General features: G+C 42.2%; 1 protein-coding gene across 4 annotated transcripts in view; it reads left to right on the forward strand.

Annotated features, from left to right (window-relative positions):
• Window positions 1-26,161, forward strand: part of PTPN3 (protein tyrosine phosphatase non-receptor type 3) — a 178,781-nt gene that overhangs the window by 56,513 nt on the left and 96,107 nt on the right. For all 4 annotated transcript variants that reach the window (XM_075744676.1, XM_075744677.1, XM_075744680.1 and 1 more), the window contains exon 2: window positions 14,146-14,300. In XM_075744676.1, the coding sequence (XP_075600791.1) occupies window positions 14,146-14,300 (155 nt within the window). The remainder of the gene's footprint in view (window positions 1-14,145; window positions 14,301-26,161) is intronic.

Genomic DNA, 26,161 nt, shown 5'->3' on the forward strand with positions numbered 1-26,161 from the left:
TTGTTGTGGACTTCTATCCCATTTCTCAGTCCAGCTGTACTGTGATTATAGCTCTAACCTGATAAGGTGCTGCAGTCAACTCCCTCTTCGCCTCTCCCAGCCCTTCCACATCAAGTTTTGAGGAATTTGCCTATTGGGAAGCATTACTTGTTATCACTGCCATGCAAAAGTGCCTAATGGAGGGGGAACTGGGAGAAAGATACCGGATCTCGGCACTGTAAGCAAAGCTCTCCCTTTTTTTGCTCCTGTTTCAGTATAAACCAGCAACGCTGGCCCAGTGCCTGCATTCCTCTGTAATCGGTTGCCACAGCATGCTAAGATTGCTTTGAGGGAAGTAGATAAATATTTTACCTGCCAGCCAGGAATACAAAAGCTGAAATAGGAAGGATTGGGGAATGTCAGATTTACTTGGCAAAATTTGGTGAGGGTGTGTTTAAAAAATGCCTTGCATTGTCTCATATGTTAAGTGATTTGAAACTTAAAAACCAAACTAGTCTCCAAGTTTAAAACTCTGAAAAATAACACCAGTTGATATAGAGTGGGTAATAGAGATGCATTCTCAAACAAGGAAATTGTTTAATTCTGTAAATTATGTGAGCCTGGCTGTGCATGAGAGCTTTAACCAGCTTGTAAATACAAGGTTCAAGAGACTTGCGTTACTTCAGATAGCAACAGGAAGCTTTGTTATAAACACTCATTTGTTGGGTAGTTGTGTTAAAAATGAACAGAAAACACCTAAGCAGGCTTGAATTACTTGTGAAGGCCCTATATGTCAGTAGGAGAGTTGAATAAAAAACAAGAAACCCAATAAACCACCAAAAAAACTAAAACAAAACCCAAAGCAGGAACAAGCAGCTCTTTACCAAGTCACCTTTCCAAAATCACACTCTACCCTGTTCCATTTTGTTCCCCCAAACTCCAGTCGTGGCTTGCACGGCTCCTGTTCGCTGTGAGTGCAGGCCACCTTCCCTGATGGGTATCTCCTTCGCTGGCCTCAGGTTTCCACCTTCCCAGTATGTTCCCCTTGCTTTGGAGTTGGACACCAGCTGTCAGAACAGCGCCTGCGCCCATTTACATTATTTGGAGCTGCTGGAATAGGCAAAACTCAACCTCTGTGTCAGCACCATAAATGAAAAGCACACACAACTGAGAAAAATAAGTGTATCGCTTTGGTAGCTTCTTGGCAGAAGGTTTAGCAGATGATTGCCTAATAGTTGGTCGAATAATCTCACTCACCCCGTGATGAGAGAAGGGTGCTGTGCCTGCCCTGCTCCAGGGAGGTGGTCCATGCTGCCAAGGTCGTGGCTTTGCCAGTGGCTAAGCTTGGCACTGAAGCTGCGTTGCATGCTGACTGAGCGGCTGCTTTTTGACTGTTTGGGAGCGTAAGTGCATTAATTGGTTTGAAAGGAAGGAACTGATTAAAAGGTAACCACCACTGCATTTGTGGTGGAAGGCAGACACAGGACCATGTACTTTAGATGAATATTTTTCAGAGTGGTTTCCTTGTGGTCTGGTACGCTGTGGTCGCTAGGTGCGTGTTAATCTTGTAGGGTGGTGAAAAAAAATGCCTAACAGGGACATAAAGATATAAATGTTTAGATTTCGCTGGTCTAAAGCATACACTGTTTAAATGCTGATGGAAAAACAGCACAGATTGTTTGCAAGCTACGACGTGTCCTGTCATATGTTTACTCTATTTTTTCCTTCACTGTGTGTAGGAATTACTTTCCCCTTTTAAAATGAGGACACCCTAGCATGTGGGGGGATTGGAAAAATGGGTAGCCGTTTTGGGTGGCAGTTACTCTTTTTTTGCTTGTTTTGTTTGCCTGTTTTCTTCGTGCAGGAACAGGACTTGTGCATAAAAGCCATATGCAGTTAGTTCTGCTGCAAGTCCTGGTAAGTAGTTTGATCTTGTTAGATAGAAGATAAATTGATGTGATCCTAGATGTTTTGAAATCTCTGCAACAATCTAAAAAGAAAAAAAGGTGTGCTCTGGTAAGCTTAAAATATAGATTTGTCAGCTAGTCATAAATGGGGAGGAAGATGAGATGAAGCTAGAGAGGAAGGAATAGCAGAAAACTGTTCTTCGATGACAGATGTTTACAAAGTGCAGATGTTTGTAGGCTGGCTTCTCACAGTGTCCATTTGCTTTTTCTTCTTGAAGACTTACAAAACATAATGTTTGTAAACTTTCTGGAGAATTTCTTCTCCCCCAGTCTCCTCACATGGCAAATAAACTTCCTATACAAACACCTTCAGTTTTGCTAATCTGAATATGTAACAGTTATGATCAAAGTATCAGGAGGTGTTTTAATTTCATCATGTTGTTTTGGTTCTGGCTCTGAGTTACAAGACTTTTGCAACATATTTTCAAACTCTTCCCTGTAGTTTGAGAGATAGGACTTTGTGTAGTTCCTTCAAATAAACTAGTTTTCTGACACTTTAGGATTTTCTGAACTTGTGTTGTTTTGAACAGTCCTGGAGGATGAATTGAATACAATCATAGAGTCTAAAAGAAAATTTTATTTCTGTCCTTATGGCTCAAAGTTAGGATGTCAGTTTTAAATTCCCTCCATAACATAACAACTTTTAATTTTCTGATTGCTATTGTGTTTCTCTTTTTTTTTTGTTTGTTTGTTTGTTTTAAAGGAAGAATTGCTGTGGTTAGGTTATTCCTTATCTTTTTCAATAGTATTCTGTGGTTAACTGCACTATCTCCAGTGCTTTGTTCTAGATCCTTTTGGGGACCTTTTGTGGCCATAAGCTTTATAGCAGAGCTTTATAGCGTGTCCTCTGTCATGCTGGAGGGAATATATTTATATATTTTAAAAGCTTGTGGCAGAGCATGGATTATAAAATACATGAAGCATGAACGTACAGAAAACAATAGTTCCATGAAATTTGGAGCTTTAAGGTGTGAAAGAAAAGTCTGGGTGCAGGAAGATAATTCATAGTAATTGTAAGGAGTGCTTTTTGTTCATTAAAATAATTTATAAGACAGGCTTTCTTCTGAGATGTGGATGTTTCTCCAAAACTAATGTTTTCTTGCAATAAATATGGACTGGGTTTTGTTGCTGCCACTGATGAAATCTTTTTTTTTTTTTCCCCAAGTTTGAATGGAACACAGACCTATGTTGTGTTAAAAAGCAGGTTGTGTAAAGACCATCAGTGGGAAGTACTGGGTAATGGTGCAAAACTTTAATTTGGGTTTGTCTAGTATGAGATCAAGAGTCCTGTTCTCCCATCTTTGCAGTGTATGGCAGCCAGCACTGCTGGCAGCATCTATCCAAGCACATTTAAGCTCTCTTCAGTTCTTTTGCAAAAACTCTTTCCAGTCGTGCTATGGAAATTGATAGCACTTTAACAACAAGCTCTTTAAGTTGTTCATTCACAATCTAGTTACCTACAACATGCTGCTTGCTCTTTGAAGTTTTTAAAAAACAAGTATGCTTTGGCAATTACTTAGTCATGATCCATGTTCAGTTTGGAGAGGAGACGAGTGACCTGTGCACAAAATGCCATTAGTGATAGAACAAATGTGAACGTTTAGTCATAGCCTTATGTTGAATCCACTGCTCCACTTTTTTGTCTACAGACTGCTGCTTTCCTGCTCTTTAAAAAACAGCTTAAATTTCTTTTACGCTAAACAAAGAGGATGAAATGTGATGTAGAAAAACATCAGTCCTGTTGAAAAGAATATTTGGTAACTCTTGTGTGTTATTTGTAGCTTTCACATGAAAAATGTAATGTGTTAATTGGAGGCAAAAACTGTAGGAAGAGGTCTTTTATTTGACATCTTATTTTATATATTAGAAAAAATTACTTTGGACATGCAGTTGAGGTGAGAGGAAAGGCTTGTTTTGGAAAGCTGGGGTTTTTTTTAACACACCTGTAGGAGTCAACTCATAAAGGGTATTACCTGCAAGCCACGATATTTATTTTTTTTTTATATATAGGTCATCATGCTGCAGAACTTAACAAATGAAACATTGTTTCATTGTAGAGCAGTAGTCTTTTAACTCACAGACATGAACTCTGAACTATTGTCTTCTATCAGAAAACAGTATGTCTTACATGATACAGGAACTTGATGTGTTACTGACATTCTCAGCAAAGTTTTGTCACTGTAAGTTCTCAAAAAGTGATTTTTTTTTTTTTTCTTTCACACTAGAGGAGATGGAGATTAGCATTGACCTTCAAGCCTAGTGGATAGTGTAACACTTGTGTGGATAATCCCCCTTTTACTTTAAGGGTTATTTCAGTGCTTTTAAAATTAGAAGTAGCACAGGTAGCTTCTAGACTGCTATCCTATGGGTGTAGTAATACAATAGAATTTCCACTTTAAAAGTATGTTTTGCATATATCTGTTTTAATCCTTAGACAGAGCCTTTGGTTTTTTTATTTTCTACATTTCTTCCTGAATCTGTAATGGAAATGATTAAAATTCTGCTTAATTATCACAACTTTACTTGGCAGTATAATTGACGTGATGGTTCTTATCAGTTGTGAAATATGGTTTATTGCCTGCTAATAGAATATGAGGTCTTTTAAATTTTGTTATAGTAACTAACTTGATACTTGAGGTTTCAGAATATTTTAGTAGTTTGTCTTTGTAAAATTCAGTGGTGAATGCTTGCTTAGTTGATTTTGAAAATTTAAGGGCATAATATATTGTATATAAACTAATGGCATTATTTGGCTACCCACATTGTGTACATGTGGACACAGCTTCATATATTTGATTTTACAACATGGCAGTTAGCTTTTAAAAAAAATTACCTTCATATACTTCAGTCTGTCCTGAAGTATGAGAAACATTGGTAGTTGGGCACTGCAATAGTCAGCTTTTCATATTCTTCCACTCGTCAATGTTGTAAACATAAGACACTATTAAGCTGAGGAAGGTGAACTTTGACTTTCTGTCTGCAGTCTCTAATTTGAGTTCATACAGTGTTGTTTGTAGCCCCCAAAAGACTTCATTTAGGACATAAACTAGTGATAGCGCTTGCATTTTTCGGTGAGCTGGTTTTCTTTTGTGCCACGGTGCTGTTTAAAGCTGAGGCAGGCGATAGAGGAAGCTGTAGAGTTCCTGAATTCTTGGATTGGCACGGTGCAGGAAATGGAGCAATGAGTTGTTATTGCCCTGAACACACTGGCTTAAGGTCTTATAAGTGATTTTTAAAAAATAAACATCATAAAGATCTCTTACACAAACAACAAAAACTAACAAAAAAATGAAAGCATTACAAGTGTGTCTCATTCTCATCTGTATTTTGTAGTACTTGAACAGTGTAGGGAGCAGGTCTCTGCTATTACTTCAGTTACTTTTTCCTCCCATTTGTTTTTCTTCTCTCACTCATTCTGCATGCAGTAGATGGTATCTCTGTGGTAGTGCTAATCCAGTATCTGAGGTCTAACAGTAATTCTGTACGTTGTGTAAGATGACACATTGGATCCTGCCGTGACTTAGCTGCATGGCTCTAATTCTATGTATGTAAAGTAGCATCAGTGAAGTTGGCATGACCAGATTCACACTCTTGAAGTTTGAAGGGTCATTCATACAATCTGGTTTGATCCTTTGTAAATGTGACCAAACTATTTTCTTCAGAAGTTGGATTAAAGGGTGTTAAGAACCTGAGTACAGAAATCGATGGTCAGTATTGTTTTTCTACCAGTAAACTCTTCTAGAATTTAATTACCTTTAAGTTATCTGATTTCAAGACTAAGTTTTCAGATAACCAGTCTTGCTGTTGGACATGTTGCTGGGGTAGTTCTTTTTTTCTCCACAGGTAAAGACGATGACTATGTAAAGAATATGTCTATTTTGGCCAAATAATCTCTATTATGCTATAATAGCAGCCTGTCCCACTTTATTGCTAGCCAGTCTGTGTCCTCTTCAGTCTTAACAGCAAGGACTGTTGGTATGCCTGAAGCTGTGCACACTGTAAGGCTCTACAGACAAAAATCTGTAGGATACAGGTAATGCAAACCTTTTGAAAAGAGGAGGGGGAAGCAGAAGAAGGATCTCTGAAAAGTTGAAGTAGAGTCTTTATCTCTCAAACTTGTCTCAGAATGAATATGTGTGTATATATAATATGTAGAGAGAACAAACATTTGACATGAATTTTCCTTGAAAAAGGAATATTTATCTTAGTGTTGCAACTGTCACTAAGTGCAGCTCTACTTTCTGTAACTTAACCAATATTAATGTATAATTAACGGTCTGAAGAGAGTAAAGCCTTTTCTGTTACACCTATGCAGTATTTTGAGAGCACTGAGTCTTTTATCAAGTCCCTCTCTGCCATCCATTGAGAGACTGGGTGGTCCCTTACAGAAGTGTTGTCCCCAGTCCAGCTGCATGGGTGTACGTATGTACCAGGCAGTGGAATTGTATTAGGAGTGGGTGGCTTACTGTGCTGCACGGCTTGTTGGTACCAGGTATTTGCAGCTTCTCACAGTACTTGCATTACCTTCACTATGTTATTGGCTTAGTGGGATCTTAGGGACATGTCCATCAAGATATAGTGTAATTCTAGAATTAAAACTCAGGGTTATTTTCTCTTTTGCACACCTCTTCCAGTCCATCTTTGACATTCATGTGTGGTCTTGCTGAATCCAGAGTTCAAAATAGCTGAATTTCTCTTGAAAACACTTTGCAATATGACTTTGCTGGAGATATCATAGAATGGCCTGGGTTGGAAGGGACCTTAAAGACCATCTCGTCCCAACCCCCCTGCCATGGGCAGGGACACCCTCCACTAGGGTTGCCCAAAGCCCCATCTAGCCTGGCCTTGAACACTTCCAGGGAGGGGGCAGCCACAGCTTCTCTGAGCAACCTGTTCCAGTACCTCACCACCCTCACAGTAAAGAATTTCTTTCTGACATCTAATGTAAACCTAGCCTTTGCCAGTTTAAGGCCATTACCTCTTGTCCCATCACTCCATGTGCTTGTAAACAGTCCCTCTCCAGCTTTCCTGTAGGCCCCTTTAGGTACTGGAAGGCTGCTATGAGGTCTCCCCGGAGCCTTCTCTTCTATGATGGAAAGCTGGATGAAGTGCAGAGAAGGCTTGCAAAACACTTAATCTTCTGCACTAATCGAGCACCTAACCTCTTGTAGTGGTGTGGGGATTTTTTTAATTTATTCAACTGTATATATTGGATTTTCTTTTTAGAGGCAATGACTACAGAGCGGTAGGTAGGTACCTGATTTCTAGACATAGGAACAATCCAGTTTGACTACTTAATGGCTTTTAGAAGTAAAATAAAAAGTTAGGTTCCAATTTTGTAGAGGTTAGCAAAGGAAAGTGTTCAAAATTACTTGTAGTTTGTTTTTTGTTTTTAAATCAAGGCTTTTTTCCTCATAACTACCTTCATTGAAACTAAAATGCTTTTAAGTACATTCTAAATAAGCAAATAGAGATTACCCTGAAGGCTTATTTGTGGATCAACTCCAGCATAAAGAGCTGTTAGATGAAGAAGTAGTATCATTATATTTTACTATGGAAGAATTTTTTTCCTTTACTCTGTTCTGTACTGGTTCTGATAAATATTGGGCTGGCAATATGTGCAAGAATATATGTTAATATCATTATTTTCATACTTATTTAGGGTATGCCTTCAAAATGCCTATGCTTAATATTTCCCCCCCCCCCCCCCCCCCCCCACTTAATGGACTCATTTTCTGTAAAGAGTCTCTGTCTGTAAGGTCTGTTTTCCTGGAAAATTTATGGTGATAACTAGAATCACTGAAACCTTGTTCATGCAATTTTTGATGAACATATTCTCAGAATGCTTTGCTAGACCTACTCATTATTTATATGACAGGTAAATGATTTTGCTGTGCTGGAATATATCACAGATGTTAGCCACTGGAAGCAAATATAAGAAAGCTGAATCTTTATTTTTTTTAATGTTGATTTTAATTTTGGGGTAAAAAGCTTCTATTATAATGATATTGCTGTCTGAAGAGTTATGGTTGGAAAACTTGCAACTACTGCTTTGGAGATTCTGTGTGAGTCTGCACACACACAAACTTTCAATGTGGATATTAACCTTTATTCCAGTTCTAAGTAAGATGCTGCAAGAAGTCTTCTATTCTTTGTATCTCAGTTTGGAGGTATTTTTACACCATAAACTGTAAAGCTTAATCATCTAAGGCTTTAATGCGTGTTCTATATTTATAGTTTAATTGATTTTTTTCAAGTGCTGCGAAGTTTCATCATGTTGTGATACTTCTGCCTTCCAAATTTACTTTCTATATAATTTATGATGAATATGTCAGGAAAAGTTTGTGGGAAATAACTATAGATAAGGAGCAAGGGATAACCTGCATGCATTGCTCAAAATGAAGTTTATCTTTTACTTTGGTTGTTGCTTTAGTAATGCCCCGTAATTTGTATGGAAGCTTGCAAATATTGTATTGTGGTGAAATACCTCATGGGATTTTCCTGCAAAGTATTAAGAGTTGAATTTTATGTTAATGGGGAGACATCTAGTTTCTCGTTGGGAACGTAGAAAAGATGAAGCATTTCCTCTGCAGAAGCTGAAAACAGAAGCTAGTTTTCATAGGTGTTGAATTAAACTTGAGTATTATATTTGGAAAATCTGGCTGCATAATTTAACCCTGATTAAGATGCATTGATGATAGATATGGGTTTGAGGTATGTAAATAATTCTTAACTACATGGGAAGAATAGTCAGAATATAGATTACTACAAAAATTTCAGTTTCATTAGGGTTGTTCTTTTCTGATTGTTATGTGGGAGATTATTTTAACCAGCAAATACGGAAAGCTGATGCATGCTGAAGAGCATTTGTGTTGGTTGTCTTAGGTCTGTACATTGATAGAAAGACACCTTTAATTTTTGGTACCTCATTGTATTCCCATTTACTTTATTTCATATCTTTTAAATAAAGCAATAGGTAACCATAAAATGTAACTGTTAGGGGAAGGACATGCAAGACTTGGCCATGTCTTTAGTACTACAGTTTTTCCCTTTGTTGTCAGGGGTGGTTGCTCATACAATGGAAATAAGTTAGAAGCACTATCCTTTCATAAATAACATACCCACAGATTCTGCAATATTTACGATGTTCAAGAGCCCAGCATGGAACTACATATTTTCAGTCATGAGTGTAAAGAAACTCTGAGAACACTTAGAGTGCAGTAGTCCCCTTATAGCAGAAACATGAGCGTACCTACTTGCAGGAGTAGAAATATCCCCACTTACCCAATGAAGTGGTGGTAATGAATGATTTATTTAAAAAAACTGCACTAACTGTTCACAGTCATATATGGTCTGATTATATGTAGAAGGTCCTTGAGTTCATACTCAGCAAATCTGCTCTTGATTTAATTCCTTGATAACAAACATGTTAATGGTAGTTATACAGAGAATCAGGTCATAAGTTTCTTTACCAGCAGTTCTTAAGCAAGTTGGAAGGAAATTAAATGCTGGTATGGAAAAAGTATTTTTAAAAGTCAGTTCTTAATACAAAAGATGAGGAAAAACACGTTATTTTTGTTCTACTTGACTGCAGTGTTATTGGAGGAGAAGGCATGCGTAACTGAACTTATCCAGAAATGTGTTGAATGTACTTGGAAAACATTAACTTCTGTGGCTGTATTTGTTGCTCCTGTAAGCCTGTTGCATGGTTTGATGATGGGATAGAATTCCACGTGTTTGTTTTATACCTTAGGGTGAAAATAACTGTGTTTTGGGGGTCATTTTGTTTGGTTTTTAACTCTCAACTTTCTAGATTTGAGATGCTTATTTTAGGAAAAGGGCAATAATTATTTTAACATTATCAACAAGTGAATAGTTTAAATTTGACTTACAGTTTTTTGTTGGTTTGTTTTGTGAATTAGCTTTCTGCCCAAGGCTACAAAGCGGGGAGCTAGGATTTGCATGAGGTGGCTGATCGTGGTTGCTCAGGGCTGGAGGCTGATGGCTGGTGTTCATAGCCAGCATCTGGTCTTGCCTGAGCTCTCAGTGACCCTCTGCCTATCCCAAAACCAGCTGCCATCACAGGTTCCACTTACCCCTTTATATCGCACTGGTGTTGATAAGCCATCTCAGTGATCTGGGCTTATTTAAAATGCAGTTTTAAACACGGGTCATATATGGAAGAAAAGGAGTAGAGCAGGTGCTAACAACTCATAGACTGGTTTGGGTTGGAAGGGACCTCAAAGATCAACTAGTTCCAACCCCCCTGCTATGGGCGGGGACACCCTCCACTACTCAGCTGCTCACCTCTCTTCTGTTCTCATTCTCTTGCCCTTTAGACTTGGGATTTGCAAAGGTGTTTCTGTACAGACGTGCTGAGCGAAGGGGACATTAAGCTAGGACGGGCCGAATGACTGAGGCGGGTGCCTGTGGTGTGAAATAGCTCCTTCAGGAGCTGTGCTGCTGAGTAACATTGAAGGCCATGTAGGTGGGAAGTCGAGAGTCGGGCTTTCTCTGCTCAGGACTCCCAGCTGGTGGCAGTTTCCTGGGGCTTGATTAGGCCATTTGAGCTCCAGTTGACTAATGGCTGTGGCATCCAAACACTTGGCCGTTTATCCCAGCCTTGGCAGAGTTTCCATGGTCAGCTGGCTCTGTCAGGGACAGCCTCAGCTGGGGCTCTTTGCACGCTGTAAACGCCAGCCATGAACTCTGACTGTGTTACTGGTTTGATTTTACATAAAATTGTAATTGCTCAGTTTTTTACAAATATTCATTCGTAAACTCAATGCAAATTGGTCACACTACCAGATTTGAATTTCTTGTGATGAACTTGCTAGCTACTATTTCAGTTGGGGCATCCAGCGTATAACCTGAAGATACTAAACCAAATGTAACTGTGAAGAACTAGCATAAAAAAACAACTGTAACTTTAATCTAAAACTAAGCACCTCTCTGATTTTATAATGAACAGCAGTATGTGTGTACATGTTACTGTTAGTTCTTGGATAGTTTCTATGGAAGTTGGGAGACAAACTGTTAACAGGTTTATGGCATAGAAAAGAGCAGATCTGACTTCAGCTGGGGCACGTGGAAGTTCAGCAATAACAATGTGTATTGTACCATCTCTTCAAGAGCATTCACAATTCTCGTTATTTTGTGAAAAACTTCAAAATGGAATTTCATCCTTGTCGCAGACAGCTTTAGGTTGAAATTCCTGTCATCTCTTGTGTCTAGTTGACAGCGTTCGATGGAAACCTGGGTTTGGGTTTAGAGAGTATAATGTGGTTTAGTGGGGGCAATGGTTGAATTTAATGTAGAAATTGATACATAAGTGGAGAAGAAATGTTAGGGGTTGAAGCTATGAAGAACATAGGGGACCATAATCTGAAAATTAAACCTAGTTTACCAAACCTACCTCAAGCGTGGGCTAGGTTATCCAGGTGACATGCTAGGCCTTCTACAGAGACGGACCTTGATATGAAATGAACCTGTAATTACCGGTGCTGCTATACACAGTCAGTTAGAAAAACCCATCAATTTGTTTATTCAGGTTTATTTTCTCAGTTATAAAAGAGTTTGGGTTTTTTCCTTTTTTCTTCTTTTTTTCTGGAGAGCAAGCGTAGTATGTATAAAAATGCTATTGATGCTATTTTATTGGCTTCTATATTTGAAGCTTGAACAAGTGAGTAGCAAGATCTAGCTATATAGTAACACTTGAAAAAATAATGTTCTGCTGGAGAGTGATGAGGATTAGAGATCAAAATTTCTGCAGGGTCTCTAAGCATGGCTTGACCTGCAGCACGTTCTGCACTAGGAGTGCAGGGGCTGACTGCGGTTTTTTTGCTTTCTCCAGGCAGATCAGGAGCTGAGTGCTGGAGTCTCCTGTTAATGTTGCTCTCTGCTGAAGGCCTAGCTAAGTTGGAAGAGAAGTAGAACATAGCTAGAAAAAGGGAACGGTGGAAGTGTAAGATAGGAAGCATTGGAGGCGGCAGGTGAGAAAGGTTGGGAAGTATGAGCAGAAGGGTCACATAGTGTTTTTCCCAAGAGCAGATAAGTCTGTAAGCTCCAGGAGTGTTGAGCATCACAATGCAGACTGAGCCCTGAAGGCTAGGCTGATGAAGCTTTGAATCTGGTTACCAAAAACCTTCTTTCTCATCTAGTGGCTGGCCCACAGCGAAGAATAACTTCCTCCTTTTACCCATCAGTGGACTACTAGGTAGAGAGCTATTTCTGCAAGTGGAAAGGTGTTTTGACCTCTGAGGGCAGAAAGGAGAGAAAAGACTGCAGTACAGTTCACATAGTCGCCTGGCTTTTTTGGAAAAGGTGAACACAGTGCTGAATAAATAGTTTAAAATTTAGCTGCCAGAAAATGAGAGAATGTGAGATTGAAGGCTTCGTATACAGTTGTAATCTGTCTTCACCTTTTTGTATGTCCTTGATAATTAAATAGCTGCATGTTTTATTTAGCAACAACCATTCCTGAATAAGAAAGCCCATTTTGTGGATTAAAAAAAATAGAAAATTAACATATTGTGATTAACTGCAGACTGTATATCAAGAACAATTTCAAAGCAATAGTAGTATATAGTGGAATATATGGAAATACTGTTCAGAAATCGCCTAAAGTTCACCTCTTCTTTTTTTCCCCTCCTTTAAAAACAAAAGAAAACAAAGCCAAAGCAAACAAACAAAGCCAAAAAAACATACCTTTGGGAAGGAATGGGAAAATACTGCTTATCTCCTAGGAAAAAATGCAATCTGCTGGCTAAATAAATGAGTCTTACATTTTGATTTTAGAAAGAACACAATAGCAAACTATCAACTGGCTGACAAAAAAAAAGTATGAGAGACTACGTGTTGAATGCTTTTGTGTGTCTGATTTCTGAGTTTTCTGTGAGAAGGGAATTGTTTTAGCTGCTTCTAAGTATAGATTACACATTGTTATGTGAGGATGGATCACTGCGCTGCTTTGTTGCCTTTGGTGCTCTATACAATTTTGCTCTTCATGCATTGCACGTTTGCTTTTTGTAGTGATGTGTGAGTAGACATGATGTCTCAGAATTTTGAGTGATTTTTATTCTACATTGTTCAGTTTAGCTCCTTGAAAGAAAAGCCAGTCTACGTTTTAAGGTAGATAGACAAATAAGGGGAGATTGCAAAATAGTCCTGACGTTGGTCATGTCTACCTTGGCCAGCAGTCTAGGAAACACTCATATTATGCAAGTCTCTTTGTAGCTAGCCTCTAATAAGTGAGGTATGATTTGGTAATTGGTATGGTAATTAACCTGGAAAACTATCCTCTGCATTGCTTGCCAACTGGCTTTATATGCTGTGATGTTAATTGGTAAACTGATCCAGTGAAGAGAGGCTTGCAATGTTTACAGGCTTCACTGTATTTAATTCATCTCTTATTTCAATGAATGGGGTTTTTTTCTGTTTGGGGTGGGGTTTCGATGTGTTTTTTGTTAGTTTGTGAAAACTGATTTTCAGAGTATTGGTGGTGTTGATGTTTTTTCAAAGAAAGAAAAAAAGCTCCAACAAAACTTTTTTTTTCTTTGGTATAATGTTCTTCTCAGATACAAATTTCTGCCTTCATGAATTTATGTATGCTAGGCTGTAAAATATTGACATGCTTTTAATGTTACTTCTGGTTGCCTTACATACGGTGTTTGTAATATATTCCTGAAACAAAATGCCATTTGACAGAACGTGATCTGCATTAACTCAAGACTGTTTTGTCAGTTGAGAGCAAACAGAATTGTTTTATTGTATTGAAACTTGTATGGTAAATATGGAAATATGTAGGAAATCTATAAAGGAGTGAGGGATTAACGAGTTACACATGATAAAAACTTGTCTTGACATTACCTTCCTGCTTTATAGTAGGTGTTCGGATTTTTTACTGATTTAAACTAAAGCAATGGCCCATGCCTAACCTAAGTATACATTGTAGGGGTTACCTGTGATCCTCTTAAGAATGTTCATATTTAGAACATGGAAGTCCCTCTACATATATGCATTTATGTTCAGGTTTCAAACGTGCTAATTTTACAACTTATTCTTTGCTATAAGAAGCATTTGTTACTACAGATATTTGGGGTCTAATGAGCTCTTCATGTTGTGGGTTTCTGTGAAAAAAACATAGATGAAATATGGTGAATCATAAGAACTGTTCTTAAACATAATTTTTGTTTTATAGGTTATTCAGCAATAGTTATGAACTCCCGTTTACGAGCCTTAGGTGGGAGGATAAATAACATACGAGTATCAGAACTACCAAAAGAGAAAACCCGATCGGAGATCATCTGCAACGTCCACTTTTTGGATGGCTCAGTACAAAGCTTCAAAGTCAATGTAAGTTTGGAAAATTACTTTTTTAACATATGTAGAAATTGGTTTGAAAGCTGAAGATTAAGTCTGGGACCCTGAGGCATGTGATTTCCAAAAGATGTTGAAGATGTAGCTTTGCCATTACAAATTGCAGACTTACTGGTTATGAAATAGATTTATAAAGTACTATTTTAATTTTCTTGAAAGTACAAGCAACTGAAATGTCATAAAATCATGGGATGCAGATTATAACTGGAAAAAGGTCTTCTGTATGTTATGGGAACCATGAAGAAACAGATTTGGTGGTCATTAGAGCTATGAATGAGTAATTCATTTTTAAAGGGGAATGCCAAATGTGGATTTGCAGAGCAGTGATGGTCTGAAGTAAGGGCCTGGGTGGTAGTGGGCCAGGCCGCCTTCCGCAAGGTTGTGGGCGTCCCTTCCCATGTGGGGAAGGCAGGACAGCTGATGGGGATGTCCCTTGGCATCTGGGGAAGGCAGCAGCTCGATGGAAGCCAGGCCCTCTCCTCTCTTCCCCCTTGGGGCTCAGTGCGGGAGAGATGGCACCTCTTCAGGAGGGGCGGGGGTGGTGGGGGGATGGGAAAAGAAGGGCCCACGCAACCCTTGGCAGTCAGCAAAAGAACGGTTTCTTGGTGGGAGATGTTGCAGGTGGGCCTGCGGGATGTCCGTAGAGTTTGTCTTCAGTTAAACAGGACTTTCCCCTTGTGAACCCGTGTTGGCTATGACCAATGACTGCATTGTCTCTCAAGTGTTTGTCAGTAACTCCCAGAATGGCCTCTGTAATTTTACCTGGCACTGGAACGCGACCGATAATTTGGCAACAAGAAATTCCTAGGGTTCCATGGCGTTGTGGTGATGATTTTAGTCCATTTCAAATGCTAGTATCAAGTTATTGCTGTTACAGCCTCAAAAGCCCGGAATGTAAGGCACCGCCAAAGCACCAAGGTGGGCACGGAAGCAGAAAGTTTCCAAAAAGAGCCTCCTACTCCAAGACAGAGACCGGGAGGGGACACAGGAGTGCAGAGGCAGTTGCCAAAGTGCCGAATAAGAGAGGACAAAAGGGGTTTTAATCTTTTGTTGTTGTTTATTGTCCAGTCATGAAGGTGCGGAGGCTGAGCCGCCGGTAGGGATCCGCCCGGGCGCTCCTGCGACGCTTTTGGCACAGTCTGACGCAAAGGAGCCTGGATGGTTGGGGTACTGCCAGGTGACCCCTGAGGCAGGTGGACCCGCTGCCAGGGATGATTGTTATTGAGGTGGATCCACCTCCATGGGCTCCACGCTGTTGTCTGGTGGATTAAGAGGTGTCGGCCCCACTCCGTGCTGTGGTGGATCCACCTCCGTGGGCTCCACCTTGTCTTTTGGTGGTCTGTCAGGCCCGGTCCCCAAAATATGCCTGAGCAGGTAGGCACGCCAGCGCTCCAGGCTGCCGCCCTGCGTGGCCGCAGCCGAGCGCTGGCTGACGCGGGTCATATGAGCGCGGGCGATGAGTCTCCTGGCACGAGCGGTGGTGTTCCTCTTCCACTGCTGCACCATCTTCAGGCTCCTGGGAGGCGCCTTCCTGTTTGGCGGTTGCGGGAACCATCTCTGTGCTGTCCCGCGCAGAGGTGGGCAGTCACCCGCCTCGCTGCCCCGGCTGCTCCCTGGCAGGCAGACCCGCTTGGTCTGGATGGCGTTCTGCGGTGGGCAGCCACCCGCCTTGCTGCCGCGGCTGCTCCCTGGCAGGCAGGCCTGCTTTCGCTTGATGGCATTCCGTTGTGGGCAGCCACCTGCCTCGCTGCTCCGGCTGGTGCCTGGCTGGCAGACCCGCTTTGTGTGGGCGGCGTTCTGTGGTGGGCAGCCACCCGCCTCGCTGCTCCGGCTGCTCCCTGGCTGGCAGACCCGCTTGGTCTGGGTGGTCTTCCGCGGTGGGCAGCCACCCGCCTTGCTGCTCCAGCTGGTCCCTTGCCGGCAGACCCGCTTTGGCTGGACGGCGTTCTGTGGTGGGCAGCCGCCCGCCTCGCTGCTCTGGGTGCTGCCTGGCAGGCAGACACGCTTGGGCCCGGCGGCGTTCCCTGCTGGGCTTACAGCCATGTGCTGCATGGCCGTGATCAGCGAAGCGAGGTCAGTTGTGCTTGTGGTAGGAGGTGCAATTTGGTTCCTCCTCCTCCTCCTCCGCTGCCTCCGCTTCCTCCTCCTGGGAGGTGCATTGCTCCCCTGCGGCTGCGGGAAGCGGTTCTGCGGTGTCCCACTCCGAGGTGGGCAGCCATCGGCGTCGCTGCTCCGGCTCCTCTTCCTTCCAAGCATGCTTGGCATCTGAGGGCCTCAAAGCTCGGCAAACTGTGGGCCAGCTGCAGGGGCCCCTCTTTTTATAGGCCCCGAGCAGCAGGCTGCCATTGTGATGTCGATTGTGAGCGTGGCTGATGCGTGCGTCCCAATATGGCAGTTTTGGGCGTGGGGGCCCCGTGGCCTGAAAGATGCCCAAATGTGAGTGAAGGAGGAGGGTCGTGAGGGCGGAGGGCCCCTTTCCAGGGGCTGGCTCCCACCTGCCATCGTGCTTGCCCCAGAGAAAGGCTGCCCCTTGGGCACAGGGACCGCCCCCCACCTCGCCTCGTGAGCCCTGGGCTCCAGCCCCCTCCTCATCTTGTGCCCGGGTTCCCCTCGACAAGATGGTGGCAACAACATTCCAGGAAGGTCGGAGGTCCTCAGTGACCCCCACCGACCCGGCGCCCTGCAAGTGGCACAGCCCCCCCGCGCTCGACAGTGGCTGGGAGGGGCCAAAGCATCTGGACGTCCCGCTGGTGGCATGAGAAAGGGAGGCCCAGCTGGGCTGCACAAGGTCTGCCAGCACCCCATAAAGCAGTTGTGGATTGCCAAGTGTGGTGTGAGCCCTTCTTTCCTTTGCCGCCACCCGGCCCTGCCCCTGGAGCGTGGAGAGGTGCCATCATCTCTTCTGCGTGGAACCCCAGGCAGAGGGGAGGAGAGGGCCTGGCTTCCATCGAGCTGCTGTGCCAGCGCAACGCAGGGAGCCTGCCGGAGGCTGCCGAGGGAGGTCCTTGGGACCTGTAGGTGGGGGTGGGTTCAGTCTGAGGTGCACCCTTGCTCTGTTCACTAGTACGAAGGACAAAGCTGCTCATGGCTTTTGCCTACCCATTCCGAGAAAGAGCTCTCCCGGAGCCTTCCGGCAGGCTTCCAGGAAGAAGCTCTTGCCCTTCTCAGACATGTGCCAGAAGGTCAGTTGGAGGCACGCGACGGACTAGGTGACATCTGGGAACACCCAGCACAGCTTCGCCAAGGACGAGTTGTGCTGCCACCAACGTGAGCCTTGCTTTGAGGAGGTGGCTGTCCTAGTGGGACGAGGGGGGAGCAGGGCCTGCCATTTACTCTGACTTCAGCAAGGCCCGTGACACAGGCTCCCACGGTCTCCCAATTCACAGATTCACAGAGCGGTAGGGCTTGGAAGGGACCTCTGGAGATCGTCTAGTCCAAACGCCCTGCTGGAGCAGGATCACCTAGAGCTTGTTGCGCGGGATTGCGTCCAGGTGGGTTTGGAGTATCTCGAGAGAAAGAGACTCTGCAACTTCTCTGGGCAGGCTGTTCCAGTGCTCTGTCACCCTCAGAGGAAGGAAGTTTTTTCTCATGTTGAGATGGAACTTCCTGTTTTCCAGTTTGTGCCCGTTGCCCCTTGTCCTGTCACTCTGGTCACCGTTGAGAAGAGTCTGGCCCCTTCCTCTGGACGTCCACTCTTTAGGTGTTTGTAGGGGTTGATGAGATTCCCCTCCCAGTCTTCTCTTCTCCAGGCTAAACCGACCCAGCTCTCTCAGCCTTTCCTCGTACGAGAGATGCTCCAGTCCCCTAGTGGTCTTTGTAGCCCTCCGCTGGACTCTCTCCAGTAGTTCCTTGTCTTTCTTGAAGCGGGGAGCCCGGAACTGGACACAATATTGCAGACGTGGCCTTAGCAGGGCAGAGTAGCGGGGGAGGATAACCTCCCTCGACCTGCTGGCCACGCTCTTCATGCATAGTAGTATGCTTTTTTTGTAAACACATTTTTACACAGGTTTAGATTTAGCACTTGACCTAAAGTCCAGCACTGTACAAGTTTAAGTTTGCTTCTTATTTCCTCCTCTAAGCAGTGAGTGCAATACGATAAATGTGAACCATCTTGAAACTCTGTATCCAGCTGATTTTTCTCCCTGCCTTCAGACTGCCCCCAGGCTATCCTTGCTGGTCACCTCATTCACCCAGGAATCAGAAGGAACTCCTTTACTGCTGCTGTAATGCTGAACTGCCGTAGGGACAATACAGGACCCATTATTGCTTTATTGAAAAGAAGCAGGGAACGTGGCTACCCCACTACGTTATGGGCTAATGCAAGTAAGAGGTTTACCAGAAGACTTATGTTCCTCAAGTACTGAGCTTTCATACCAGTACTGAGGGAGTCTGCCCTTGTCTGCCAGGATGTCTCTTCCTGATTATCTGGCCTTGATGTCTGCTGAAGAACAGGCTTTGCTACACTCTGGTTGTGTCGTGGGGTCCAATTCTCAACGGAGTTTGAAGCCAGTTGCAGAAAACTTATATCCAAGTTCCGCTTACATTAGCGGAAATATTCAGCTTTGTGAAGTTTGTGCCTGACTGTGCATATGTTTCTGTTTTAATTGCCAGCCTCATTCAGGTTTATGTCTACAAGCGAAGAGTAACTCAGGTCTGTGGCCAGGCTGGGAATCAGCTCGGCATGTATTGAAGGAAAATAAGCTTTGCTCTGAACAGACTTTCCCCACTAGTGAAGTCTGTGTGTTACTTTAGAGAACCTGTTTCTCATATTAAGACGTTGATTTATACGTATGACTTTGCTCCATACTTTCTTCATTTTTGGATGCCAGGCCAATTGATAATTCTATATTTTTAAGAAATTAAATATGCATATCACATGGCATGATTATCCATAAGACAAATTAACAGCAATGTATTTAATAATGTAGTAGTACATTATTAAATTGAAGGTGCTTTCTGAAATGACTAGACATAGATACAAGATAACATGGATAAAAAGACATGCTATATCTTGTGAGTGTTGTAAATATGTTTTCTAGTTCTTTACTTTCTCGTTTTTTACTGTTATTGCTTAAATCTATTCAATTTTTCTCTCTTGTCGGAGTTTGGAGAATTGGGACTGATCAGGCTCACCTCTTAAAGCATAGGGTGTAGTGTTTTCTCTTTAAAAGAACTTCAGTGTATCAGTGGAAAATTAAAATTGGGGATTTTTCAGGGTTGTATGTTTGTGGGCTAGTGGTACCTGGTTCTGACTTATGGAAACTCTTAAATTTGGATATATGCTACACTTTGATCTAATATTAGGCTAATATTCATGTATACATAAGTATGCTTTATGGTCATAGACAGGATTATATTTTTCTACCACAAAGAGTGAAAAGTGAATGGGGAAAAGCAGAGTACTCAAAGCTTGTCCTTAGTCCATTTAGTAGCATAAATGGAATCGGAGACTGCTTTCATTCTAATGACAACAGACTGAAAGATACTGAGCATTGCTTTGTCACGTACCACCTATCCGAACACAGAATTCTTAATGCAAGAGGATTTCTTTCTTTCAAAGGCATAGGGGGATTGTATAGAAAAATAACGTCAAAGAAAAGAAACATCAAGGGTAAGAAGAAACTTGAAATTTGTTTTGAGTTCAAGCAAATAGATATTTCTAAGTTGTCATTTCTCATATCTTGTCAGCACTACACAGTTGCTCAAGACTATTCAATTTGAGGTAGATTTAAATTTAATACAATGGTGATAGATTAAATAGTCTAAACTTACAACCTATTGACACACTGAAAAAACCAACTTATGTATTTTGAAATTTTGAACTAGTTCTAAGTGACATCTTTAAAATTATGGAGATGGTATCTCCAAATAGTGAACCTTTTAGACAACAGGGATAATAGAGATATGATTTTCTTTTCATTCTATAGCACCAGGATCTTCTTAGAGCCCACACAGCTGATTTTCATCAAACTCTGTTAGCAAACTGCACAGGCTTATGAAACTTTCAAAGTTACAGCTGTAAGTCTCTATCATTCTGCAAGATGGTACTTTCTTTTCCCAGTGGTTGTATCTGTAACAGTGTGAATGAAAACCAAATATCCTAAAACAGGGCAAAGGAAGAAGTAAGGTGGATTTTTGACATTGAAATAATCTGGGCAACTTTCTATCTATTGAGAAACCTGAAGAGAGCTGCATAATTTGATTCCTGCAAATTTGTTCTTATTAAGCACTTGTCCTAAAGAATAGCAGTAGCCTGACCAACTGTAAATAAAGACTTAATTTCAAGAGAGCAGTGCCATTTTTCTCCTGGATTTTGGCTTTGGCAGAGTAGTGAAGTGATAGGGGGTTTTGTTCATTGTTTTTATTCAAAGGTGTTTATACTACAGTTTTGGTGAATCTGAAATTTGTATTGAGTAACTCTTTGATACCATCAGTATAACTTGTGGTGCGTGCTGTTCTTAGGTCATTGTTATCAAGAAAGTTCATGTGAGAGTACAGATAGACACATTCTACTACATTGCTTACAGTCCAAATGGAAATGTATGTTAACTCCACAAGGCTGAAATGCCCTTTCTTTTTTTTCCTCCATTATGTGCTTCCATATTTAGATGGAACACGTCCAAAGTCCAGGAAAAGAATAGAAGGTGCGCATAAGCTACTAGGTGGAAACGTTCTTCTTTTGTAAACACACTTGAAACAAAGACTTGATTGCACTTGGTACTGCGTGTTACACTTGATTTTAATTACATCCAGGTTTTCTTGAAGCCTCCCAATAAATTTCAGGTGTTTGCATTTTGTGATAGAGTTAATTCACTTCTGTCTCTGATGTTATTGCCTCTGTCTTGTTCTAAGACTGTAATGCATGAGCTTTCCACATGGGGAAAATGTTAGTCGTCATTCTAATATATACAGAATGTGCTCACATACCATGTTTGGGTGTGTTTAATAGGTGTATGTTGAGCAATAATGCCAATTTATTTGTAACTTTTGGTATAAACATGTAGGAATTTTCCATTATTGCTCTACTTTGACTCATTTACCAGGAATGACCACTTGGGAAGTATGCCTCTCAATTTCCAGTAAACCAGCTTTTGAAGGGATAAAACTTACAGTGTCAGATCACTTCTGTATTGCATTGTCTTTCTGAGTTGACGCTTATGTCTTACTACCTGTGATTTTTTTTCTTTTAGTCTAGTTGGTTTTTAGTAATAAGGTTTCCTTCTAGAAATAAAATGATTAGGCAGTAGTAGTGAGAAAAGTTGCATTACTTGAAATTCAAATTGTAAGGTGTGTGTTTTTCCTTCTGCACCATCTCAGCTAAGTTCCTTCTTTCAGTATTTGAGAAGGAGCACGGTTGTTACAATTAACACCAACAATTACTATTGCTATGTTGAAAATAATGAACAGAGATACAAGTCTTAAAGGTTCTTTTTGATTGTGGGTGTGAGGTTTTTTTATAATTTCAAACCATTCATAGTAAAATGCAATGACGCAGAATTGTTGGATCTTTGTCACTAAGTTTTCCTACGGTATTGTTTCATAGTGCAAGACAGTTTAGTGCTCAGCTGTGTCCCTGCGTGTTGAAAGAACTGAAGTTTCAGGCTGGCAACAAATATTTAGTTTTTTTATTGAGGCAGATCAGTATACTCTATGACTGGAAACCAGTAAGACAGTATGAAATTTGATGCTTTTGAGGACAGTGAGAAAGTGATCTGACCTACAGCAGGCTTGTTAGTCTTAGCCCTTCGTGAGGCCTGACTTCATCATAAATGCTGAAGGAAAGGATTAGTGAAGGGGAGATTTTTCCAAAGTTAGAACTGGAATGACTAACATCACATATGTGTTTGTTTTATGTCATTTTTGAGGCAGAGGAAATGCAGTGGGTCAAAACTCTGTGGGCTTGGATAAATATTTTGTATGACCTTTATATAGGAAAATACTGTGCTGGGGTGTATGGAATCTGGAAGCGCTATGGGATGGGCAGGGAGTTGGCCCAAGGTGGCAGTAGATCTTGCTGAAAAGGAGATTTTAAACGGTGCAAGGACATTAATAGAGTTCTTGACTGCCAAATTTCATTAACATGTTGCTACTGAATCTTTTTCAGTAAATGAAAAATGTAAGGTTTGAGGCATTATTAACAATAACAAGATATAAGAATATGAGGTAGCAGATAGGTTATCTTGAACAAGGAGTAACTGCAGTGATGCAAGTCAGTAGTGTAAACTAATAGCTTTCATAAGATGAGGTAATGGGTTTTTTAAAGCTCAATTTTCAGTTGCAAACAATAGAGGAGGAGAACACTGGCAGTTTGCAGGCTGAGCTGCTCATGTGTTAACGTTCTGAAAAAGGTGAGCACTACTATGCACCAGCCGATGTCAAGGAAGTATTAACAGTGTTAGTCTTGGCATCAAGGCCACCCTGCGGGGAATGCCATGTGTGGATCCTGGCTACTCACAGACAAAAGAGGGAAGTTCCAGTCTGGCAGGCATAGAAAGTACAGCTAGGATGCTCTGCAAAAGTCTGGACTTAGGGAAAGAAGAGGTTGTTCTGTTTGTTCTAGCTAAAGAAAATCTTGCATGCTCTGAGTAAGAGCATCAGGTGAGTAAATAAATTCCAGGAAGAGAAAAGGACAGAGTTAGCAGAAAAGCAAATAAATTAGTGTAAAATTAGTGTGGAAATTAAAAGAAAATACAGCACTTTGTTCAAGCTCATAGGCATATTGAGACCAAAGGACACAGTGTTTGGTGGTGGATGACTGTTACAGGCTAAATTAGGAAAGAATGGCCTCAAACAGCACATGAAACTGTCTGAGCAGCCAGGGATCAGGTTAGGAAAGCCAAAGCCCTGATAGAAATTAGTCTGGCCAGGGATGTCAAGGACAACAAGACAAGCTTCTATAGGTACGTTAGTGATAAAAGGAGGACGAGGGAAAACGTGGGTCCCCTCCAGAATGAAGTGGGCAAGCTGGTTACCCAGGATATGGAGAAGGCTGAGGTACTCAACGACTTCTTTGCCTCAGTCTTCACTGGCAAGTGCTTGAGCCACACTGCCCAGGTCACAGAAGGCAGGGACTGGGAGAATGCAGAACCGCCCACTGTAAGAGAAGATCAGATTTGAGAATATCTAAGGAACCTGAAGGTGCACAAGTCCATGGGACCTGATGAGATGCATCCACGGGTCTTGAGGGAATTGGCGGATGAAGTGGCCATATTTGAGAAGTCCTGGCAGTCCAGCAAAGTTCCTACTGACTGGAAAAGGGGAAACAACATAACCCCCATTTTTAAGAAGGGTAAAAAGGAAGACCCAGGGAACTACCGGCTGGTCAGTCTCACCTCTGTGCCTGGCAAGATCATGGAGCAGACCCTCCTGGAGACTATGCTCAGGCACATGGAAAACAAGGAGGTGATTGGTGACAGCCAACACGGCTTCACTAAGGGCAAATCGTGCCTGACAAACTTGGTGGCCTTCTATGATGGGGTTACAGCGTCAGTGGATAAGGGAAGGGCAGCTGACGTCATCTACCTGTACTTGTACAAAGCATTTGACACTGTCCCACACAACATCCTTGTCTCTAAATTGGACAGACATGGATTCGATGGATGGACCACTCGGTGGATAAGGAATTGGCTGGATGGTCACACTCAAAGAGTTGTGGTCAACGGCTCAATGTCCAAGTGGAGAACGGTGACGAGTGGCATTCCTCAGGGTTTGGTACTGGGACTGTCACTGTTCAACATCTTTGTCCATGACATGGACAGTGGGATCGAGTGCACCCTCAGCAAGTTTGCTGATAACACCAAGCTCTGTGGTGTGGTTGACACGCTGGAGGGAAGGGATGCCATCCAGAGGGACCTTGACAGGCTGGAGAGGTGGGCCTATGTGAACTGCTTGAAGTTCAACAAGGCCAAGTGCAAGGTCCTGCACATGCGTTGGCGCAATCCCAAGCACGACTATAGGCTGGGCGAGGAATGGATTGAAAGCAGCCCCGAGGAGAAGGACTTGGGGGTGTTGGTGGACAAGAAGTTCAACATGAGCCAGCAGCGTGCGCTTGCAGCCCAGAAAGCCAACTGTGTCCTGGGCTGCATCAAAAGAGGTGTGACCAGCAGGTCGAGGGAGGTGATCCAGCCCCTCTACTCCGCCCTTGTGAGACCCCACCTGGAGTAGTGCATCCAGCTCTGGGGGCCCCAGTACAGGAGAGACATGGAGCTGTTGGAGAGAGTCCAGAGGAGGGCCACGAAGCTGATGAGAGGGCTGGAGCACCTCTCCTATGAGGACAGGCTGAGAGAGTTGGGATTGTTCAGCCTGGAGAAGAGAAGGCTCCGGGGAGATCTAATTGTGGCCTGCCAGTACCTGAAGGGGCCTACAGGAAAGCTGGAGAGGGACTGTTTATGGGGGAGTGTAGTGACAGGACAAGGGGTAATGGGTTTAAGCTGAAGGAGGGTCGATTTAGATTAGATGTTAGAAAGAAATTCTTCCCTATGAGGGTGGTGAGGTACTGGAACAGGCTGCCCAGAGAGGTTGTGGCTGCCCCCTCCCTGGAAGTGTTCAAGGCCAGGTTGGATGGGGCTTTGGGCAACGTGGTCTAGTGGAGGGTGTCCCTGCCCATGTCAGGGGGGTTGGAACTAGATGATCTTTGAGGTCCCTTCCAACCCAAACCATTCTATGATTCTATGAGGGGCAACGGGTATTGTGTCTGAAGTGAGACTGAATTTGCAAAAGCTTAGGTGGTGCTTAACTGTGAGGTTACCATTGCCAGAAAGTGGGGGCAAAGCTCTTACAGAGGAGAGGGACAGGGAGATGTGCTATATGTTGTGCTGTCCTTATAAAGTGTCGCTTTGTACCACTTACCTTGTAGAAGTTAAACTGAAAAGGATTACTTGTGTATTTACCCTCCACTCCAAAGAACTAACAGTCTTCATCTACTTATGCAGTTCTTAATGAAGGGGTTCTTTCTCTTCAAAATCATGTAGCTTACTGGAAATTAAACTTGGCTAATCTAAATTCCCGAAATACAGCAGGAAATTGTTGTGGCACAGGCTGAATGTAATAGGCGTTGGTTATGTCTGGTTTAAATATCAATTTTTCACCTATCCAACACAAGGTGAAATATATTTCAAGGCAGATTTAAATGGAGGTGAATGGTGTGTGGTTATGAGGTGGTGGTTGTAAAGCTTTTAACAGTTCAGAATAAGGATTGGTAAATGTCAGGAACATGAAATAACTGGTAATTTCAGGGTGGAAACAAGCAAACCTCTTGGAAATGTTTCTTTTTAGTAGCAAAAACTTTAAAATTCTAAAGATATCTTAAGAGCTTGTGTCATTGCAATAGAATAGGCTAGTTTGAAAAGTGCATAATTTTTTTTAAATCTCATTGTAGAAAGGCAAGAGCTTTATTAAGAATGTCTTAACTACTTGCTGTAGTGGTTGAGAGAGTTAAGGAGAGCTTGGTTCTAATGCCCAGTTTAGCTGGGTGCTATTCATGTTGTTTTGCCCTCTTCCTGTGGCAGAGCAGAATGAAAATACAATGTCTTGTAAAGCACTTGACACATTGTAGTAGTAGTAGAGTACACTGTGTCTATGGACTGTATTGGAATGGATGTCAAAATACAAAAGCAGTGATATGACGTGTTTAGCCTGCCTCACTTTACACCTAGATCTCAAAGCTGTTAATGTGCAACATAGATTGAAGATTGGGCAGCCTGAGCTGTGTCGTAACTTTATTTTTAGGTGTATAGGCTGAAAAATAATTCAGGTGTTTTTTTTTAAACAAAGCCAAAGCTGAGTAAATATAGATTTTTCTTGAGGAAAAATAATAAAAACCTGCAGCTTCAGGAAAG

The sequence above is a fragment of the Balearica regulorum genome, chromosome 2 (assembly GCF_011004875.1).
Source record: "Balearica regulorum gibbericeps isolate bBalReg1 chromosome 2, bBalReg1.pri, whole genome shotgun sequence".
Classification (NCBI taxonomy): Eukaryota; Metazoa; Chordata; class Aves; order Gruiformes; family Gruidae; genus Balearica; species Balearica regulorum.